Source organism: Podarcis bocagei (assembly GCF_964188305.1).
Source record: "Podarcis bocagei genome assembly, chromosome: 6".
NCBI lineage: Eukaryota > Metazoa > Chordata > Lepidosauria > Squamata > Lacertidae > Podarcis > Podarcis bocagei.
Window position 1 is genome coordinate 27798703 of NC_138130.1, and position 7537 is coordinate 27806239.

General features: G+C 39.1%; 1 protein-coding gene across 1 annotated transcript; it reads right to left on the bottom strand.

Annotated features, from left to right (window-relative positions):
- Positions 1-282: 282 nt before the first annotated feature.
- ATP4B (ATPase H+/K+ transporting subunit beta) lies at positions 283-6675 on the bottom strand. The gene is made up of 7 exons (XM_081199146.1): positions 6473-6675; positions 4576-4704; positions 3415-3528; positions 2880-3079; positions 2204-2260; positions 1325-1414; positions 283-1243 (listed from the first exon to the last, which is right to left on the bottom strand). Exons 1-7 carry the CDS (start codon positions 6582-6584, stop codon positions 1082-1084), a joined length of 864 nt encoding a protein of 287 aa, XP_081055272.1. The 5' UTR covers positions 6585-6675; the 3' UTR covers positions 283-1081.
- Between the last annotated feature and the right edge of the window lie 862 nt (positions 6676-7537).

The window sequence follows — 7537 nt, forward strand, 5'->3', positions numbered from 1 at the left end:
ACTTGTTCTGGTGGCTTTAGATTCATGTTCCAGCAGCAGCTTTTTTTTCTCCTCTACTCCATGGCAGATCAAATTTGTGTTACCATTGCCATTTTAAGAGAACCAGGGAGTGAGTTCCGGCACCTCTTGTTCTAGGAAATAGCACTGGTGTTATGTTCAGATGCAATTTGCAATGGGACTTTTCCCTGTTTTCAAATTTTAAACTCAAAAACCCCACATTGTGTGTCCAAAGTAGCTTTCAACCTGTACCAAAGTGTATTGCATGAACAGTGCCACAAATAATAGTTTTATTACTATTTAATTTTTTTGCATCACACACATTTACATTAGGTAGTTTTAAACATTTCTATTGAAATGACACCAACATGTTTTTATTAGGTAACATTTCTTACATTGTGTTTACTAAATTTAGTATCCAGCTTGGCCTTTTCAGGGAGTGAGTGGAAATCACATTAGCATCTGCGCTAAAGCACTGGTATGCAACAGACATTGAAAGTAAGTTTTGTACAGTTGAATATTACAGTAGTGACTTGTTTTCGGATGGCTTTGGGCCTTCCAAAAGTTTTTACTTAGTTGCCCTCTGTAGAAGTTTTGTATCAAACTGCAGACATTCAAATGGAAACCATATGTTACAAATACAAGTTGCGTGATACTAAAATATTATACAGCGTGTTAATGACTGTTCAAGCAATTATTAAATTATTTGCTTATATCAATTCAACAAATACAAAACAAAAACAAACTTTTTTTAAAAAAGCTTTTGAGTGAGAAAAGGGGGAGAGGTGTGGATTAGCATTCATAGGTTTTGTTCGTTTTTCAAATTACAGGTGTATAATAAACAGTTACGCATAAGCGTTGGTGTAGACTTGCCATACGACTTGTTAGCATCTGGGTCATGTATTACGAGTGAGGAATTGAGTTGAGTAATCCATTGCTGGAATTCTGGATTGTTCATTTTTCTGCTGTCGTAAAACAATAATACATTTGACAACCAACAGTGTGACTTAATCCATTTCTGCTGTCCTGGATGAAGGTTCCAGACAACAAGGAGTTATCCTCAATGAGCTCGGCACTCTGTTGCTCAATTTTGTATCCTGACTTTGAATTCCACTTTTCCTTCGTATGGGTCGTGAGGATTATCTGAAGTAATTCCAGTACCATTAACTCTACATACAATGACTACTTCTTTGTTTATGGGCATGTTGAGAAGCTTCACTGCCACCAATGGATTGCTGTAGGTAGGCTAAAATGAAAGTATACAACGTTAGATCCTTCCATTTAAAGTATCTGTGAAAGTCAAAGTGAACATGGTCAAAAAACATACCTGTGCTTTCAATCCATAATATGGGAAGTAGTGAAGGGCAAAAGTACCATTTGTAGGATAATAATCTACCTCCAGCGGACTGGCATCATCCTGTTGATCATAGGCAAGGCAAGTGTTAGGACTAGTGCTTTCTCTCTAATTACATGTTGCTTTGTGCTTTAGATATGTTATGTAGCCATACTTCACTAGTGCAGTTTGCATGTTGTGAGCTTAAGAGCACTACTTGAAAATAAGATTCAGTCTGAGGTGAAAGTAGGAACTCCCTCCACCATTATTAGATTACAACATAGAATTGTAGAATTGGAAGGGACCCTGAGGGTTATCTCTAGCCCCAACCACCTGCAGTGTAGGAATATGCAGCTATCCCATATGGGCCTTGAACCTGCAACTTTGGTATTATCAACACCACACTCTAACCAATTGAGCTATCCAGGCATAATATCAAAATGTTTAGCTTCAGTTCTTCGGCTGCTTCTCAGACATTGGCAAGTATTGAATAGCTTCCAAATGTTTTATTGAGGGACATAACATAAGCCCTAGCTATGTGTTTGTAAAGTAAATATATTTTTGAAACCTCATGAGGTTTTTGACCTCGTGGCTCAGGTGATGATAGGGAAACAGGGTAACAGTGAAGCACTCTGCTCCAAATTGCCTCCATCCTGAAATGGCTTTGGGTAGCAGAAAAAGCAGAAACCCCCGGCATTTTGGTAACGTGCTTCTCTGTATAACATGAAGTTGGAGCCCTAAAGCTGTGGCCCTTTGCAAGCTTGAGCCGTTGAGCTCTAGTAAGACTTCTGGATAGGCGTACATACATTTTTACTGTGTATTAGCTAAATGGAAATAATTTCAATACAAGAACATTGGGCGATATAAACTTACCAGTCTTGTGCAGTTCACTCTTGGTGCAGTGCCATTGCCAGGGAGAAAATTTATAATCTGTGAGGTAATAATTTTTCATGTTAACCACTGAAACAATAGTAGCTTTGAATTTTTTAAAATTTATTTGTCATGGACCTGGAAAGTTCAGGTGCAGGGATGGAAAAGAAGATCCCACTTGCGCTGGGATGCTTGTCTCAGCTGTTGGTTTAAGTCCTTCTGCTACACCAGTTACAGCTATCCTGCTTTCTTATACTTGGCACCTTATTCCCAATGTTGATTTCCTTTCCTAGGATATTGGGAGTATTCTTGTTGGGTGGGCAATACTTTATATTAGGACCAGCTAAACAACTTTTGTGAATAAGAGTTCTGAAGAACACGAAAACTTCCCAGTATTTCATGACATTTCGGTTGGTATTTCCCAACTGTCAATTTTAAGACTTCATTTCCCTTATGGGTCAACAAAGCTACATTTGTGTTTCTTTATATCCCTTGTTGGATGAGATTCTGCTGTTAAAATAAGAAGACCTTTTCAGTTCATGCCTTTTAGTCCTTCAGAACACTACAGATCAAATAAGGCTTCAGGTTGTTATAAGTTGCCTCTCTTTGTTTCCAGGTTTGAACTCAATAATGTTTGATATAATAAATTATTATTTCAAAGAACTGTTTAAGTACTTACTCTGTTCATTTTTATTATTAAGCAAGGCCTTCCTTCTGGAAAACCAAAATTAGAATCCGCCAGACCAGAACAGTTTTGAAGCATATCTTGTGTAAATTTGCAGGAATGTTTTGTGTGGTGTGGAGCATCAAAAGACTCTTGAAAATAGTATCTTCCCTTAGTACAGTTCTTGTTGGCATGCTGTGCAGTTTCGTTGTAAGCTGTATATTATTGATAGAAAAAGTAGGGGAGAAATCAATTTCTATTGCTTTCTTTTGGAGCACCTTCCAGGCTAACCTCTTGCCATTGTTTTTGTAAGAGAATAATTGTTCTTCTTAAAATAACGTTGCCTTTAATGGTTGTACAATCCTGCTGCCTTTTGATATTGTTTAGGGAAACTTGGAAAATGTTTCCTAGTTCATCCAGAAATACATACAAGAGTTACCTTTCTGCATTCAAACCCAAACTCAAGGTGACCCCATGCAACTCTATTTCAAAGTGATGACCTACTGTACTTCAGGCCACCTTTATTGTGATATTTTCCCACATACTTTACCTGAAAGAAAGCTGTGAAGAGTTTTAACATAACGTTCCCAAGAGTCCGGGTCAGAAATATTGTAATAAATTTCCAGTCCTTTTTCTCCATACACATCTGGTCGTAATGTCACGCCTTCATTGAAAGTGCAGTTTAATATACAGGTGAGGAAGAGAGAAAGATCCCATTACAGGCAGTTCATCTTAGTTTGGTGAAAAAATGAGTATAAATTGAAAGTCTCCATTTCCAGCAATCAGGTTACTAGAAATCAGAAACGTTTGACCTCCTTAACATCAGTCCTGTAGTGAACCTATGCCTGACATTTCTTGGTTTGAGAATCGAATCTTAGCAAAGAGTTCTTTGTCATATCAAAGGGTTCCCACTCTCCTGGAGATGGTTAAAGTTAGCGCATTCAAGGGCAACCACATGATTCATTTAACTGGTAGTTAGGCCCTTACTTGCTGCTTAAACAAAATATAATAACTTGGGATTAAAGGAAGGAAAACTCAGATATGCTTCAATTTTGTGGATTCTGTGTCATGGTATATTGTCAAGAAAAGTAAGCTATAAGTTACTATATTTACTCAAATGTAACACGCACCTCTTTTGGCAAAATTACATCACAAAAATTAGGATGCACATTAGATTTGATGGCGCATTAAATTTGAGTAAATACAGTACAGTCATACCTTGGAAGTTGAACGGAATCCATTCCGGAAGTCTGTTCATCTTCCAAATTGTTTGAAAACCAAATTGCAGCTTCTGATTGGCTGCAGGAAGCTCCTGCAGCTAATCAGAAGCCCTGCCAGGCATTCGGGTTCAAAAAGAACATTCGCAAACCGGAACAATCACTTCGGGGTTTGTGGCATTTGGGAGCCAAAACGTCTTGAGATCCAGGGAGTTCAGGATCCAAGGTACAACTATATCATTCCAAATGAAGCTGTGGCCTTCCAAGTGGTGTTAGCCATTAACCATCCTAGCTAGTGCTAAAGGGAGTTAAAGTTCAGCAACAACTAGAGTACCACAGATTCCCCATCCCTGCTCCTAAAACTCTTAAGCACCAGGCTATACTTCATTCATCAGAACTCAAACCATCATTTTATGTGTCTTAAGTTGATTTATGCAGTAAGTGAGTGTGTGTAGCACAACTTGTAACAGAATGGGCAGGAATGTGTTAAGTACCTGGTGATTTTAATCGATCTTGGTAGTCCGGTGTATACGGATTGAGTGTCTTCATTAAAGAATATATAGCAAGTGCAAACAGCCCAGTCATTACCACATAGAATGCAACATAATAAAGACTGATCCAAACTGTTAAGAAAATAAATATTAAGTTAAAACTTTTTAAAAGCATGATATTCATTACTCTTATGAGGCAACCTGTTCTGGTTCAGTAACTAATCATAGCAGCAACCAAGTACATGTCAACAGTTAGGTGAAATATTTATAATAGTAGTTTTAAGGCATTTCAGCACAGGAGCTTCCTAATCTCCCCGTTAAGTATTCTAGTGCCAGAAAAGGAGCAGAGATTTTTGTAGCACTGCGATTCAGGAGAATGCTACACTCAACGGGGTGATTTGGGGAAGCTGACTACAGTTGCTGCTTTGAAGATCATCAGTGGAAGCTGGAAATTCAATACCATTTGACTTTCATAGGGTTGGATGCACTGAAATAAATATCCCAGCACTGAAATTACGAGTTGAGAACTTTCCAAATTTCCCATAATAAGAATTACAACGTATACCACACAACTAAAGTTAATTGCTTCAACTGCTGAGTAAGGATGGTTGTGGAGGTCTTCAGTACAAACTTACAGAGAAACGTACTGCTTAAAATTTATACTCCCAAAAGAATAAAGGGACAATGAGTATGTCGCTGTTGAAGTCTAACGGACAAAAATGCAATTTGCAGTTTCACATCACAAAGTAAAAATGCATGTTGAGCTGGAGCATAAATTTGTGTGTGTGTGTGTGTGTGTGCGCGCACTCTGCTTGTCCACACTTTAGCGGTGCTCTTTCCAGGTCCAGGTCTGTACTTAAAAGCTCTGTGTCCAAAGGGTTTTTTTGCCCTAGAGCTTTTTCTGTGAAAATCTGCTTTTTAGCTCTCAATTGGAGCAAACATCCATTCAAGTTTACCATGAATTGCATTTTGGTCCAATTGAGCTTAAAGAGGGAGTTTTCATGGGCAAAGCTCTGGAGAAGAAGAAAAAAGGCAATTGGACACTGAGCACAAGTCATGCCTGGGAAGAATGGAGGAGAAAGGAAAGTGTGGATAAGCCCACCTACGAAATCTAATGAAATACAAGTAGCATATATTGAAATTAGTCACAGAATAATAACCAATAAATTGAACCTCTTATCAATGGCATTTTTAAGTTGCTGTGGCTTATGATTGAAGAAAGGGATAAAGATGTTTGAAATTAAATTTTCCATTAGTTGTATTTCAGAGACTTTTTAAAATATATATATAAGTAATGGCACCCTTCTGAAGACAGACCAGATCCAGTGAGCTGATTTAGGTGCATCCAACCCATTGCATGCACTTTGAACACAATCTTTTAGCAGCTTTCCGTTGAAGAGCAGCCCCCTGTGCCATATTACAAACCGCTTTAGAAACTCCCCTCAGTTTCTTAAGGAGGTTTGCACCCAGCACTCGGGGCTGCTGTGGGAAAACTCCCTTGGATTCACAGAACTAGTTATGTGGTTCTTTGGATCCAGATCAAAAAGAATAAAATCAAAGTCATGTTCCTTCTATTGTTTCTGCCACAAACTGGCATTTCTGCGCTCGTCTAGTAGGAGTTTTGGGTTTTGTTAGTCTGTTGCAGAGCCAACTGCTTCCCTGTAAGCTATTTTAAATAAAAGGGAAATGAGTGTTTTATGCTAAAGTCAACAAATTTGCAAATCGGTTTTTTAAAAAAAGAGTTTGTGGATTCTCCAGGCTCGTACCAAGTAATACTGTTATATAGGAAGCATCTTGTCAACTTAAGACGTTTAATCATACAGAAATAATGCAAATGACCAAATCCCAACAGCACAAAAATGCCTGAACGATATTCTCTTCTGTGTGTTTGGCCACATACCCCAGTTAATCAAGGTTCTTCCCATTAACTGCCCTGTTTCCGGATTCCATAAGAAACGCTGGAAGTTCTCCATTCTTTGGCTGCATGTCTTCTTTTCATTTAAAGTTGCCATCTTTGCTGAAAACCAGGAGCTCCTTCAGAAAACAAGCTGTTCAGCCGCTGCCCAAAGAGTTGCTCAGGTAACCATTTTGGTTTTATACCCTTTTAGCCTGAAGGTTACGCAGATTAATATCCATCATCATCAGAAGCTGATAACGGCATATATTCACCCCCAGTAACTATCGTTCTGTTAAAACAACTGTTGATAAGCAAAACGTTCAGTTGGGCATGGAAAACGTAATTATCAAATGTCCTTTCCTCTCCCTCCTTGGTGTTGCGTATTTTGCACAGAACTTGTGGTACATTCAACACGATAGACGTTATCGCAGCGGATAAAATTTCACTGCCCTTGATAACCCACAACATTGTGGTTGCTCCGCTAGAGCGCCTCCTTCCTCGGTCAACAGGTTTGTGCAGGTACTACTAGGCTGGACAGGCATTACAATGATTATTCAGTTTCATTTGCAGCCTCTTAGAAGCAGATGGGCCTTTTTCTGCCTCCCAGTGGGTTGGATCCTGAGAAAAGTGCAGAAAGAGACCAGTGGAAACACATTCTCAGACTTCCCAGGCACCCAACACACTTAAAAGCTCCCCTAAGAATTGGGAAACCCAGTTGAATGAGGCAAGCTGAGGGTGAAGGCAGATCTCCAAAATAGGGCAGAGGCAACATTGGAAGCTCCATTCACAGAAGTTGCATCGGCCTGATCTTCAGAGACATTATATACCAGGGTCCCCTAACCCCCAGGAGAAGCGCCTTTTGGAGGAAGAAGGCAGTTCGGACAACTTTTTTTAGGATTTCACAGGTGTTTTTGTGGGTCTTTCTCAGGGTCCAACACAAAGCCAATCGAGTGAGAGACCAGCAAAAATATGTATTTGCTATACAACCAATAAAGGATTTAATTGTGTGCTGTAATGGGTCAAGAAATCGGGTCTCAATGAAATGCATGTGTGAGTTCATAGGAAAGC

Coding starts and splice junctions, on each gene's coding strand:
- ATP4B (XM_081199146.1), bottom strand. CDS start 6,584: ATGGCAACTTTAAATGAAAAGAAGACATGCAGCCAAAGAATGGAGAAC. Junction 3,080..3,414: donor TCTTCACAGCTTTCTTTCAG/GTAAAGTATGTG, acceptor AATAATATACAG/CTTACAACGAAACTGCACAG. Junction 1,244..1,324: donor ATTATGGATTGAAAGCACAG/GTATGTTTTTTG, acceptor CTTTCATTTTAG/CCTACCTACAGCAATCCATT.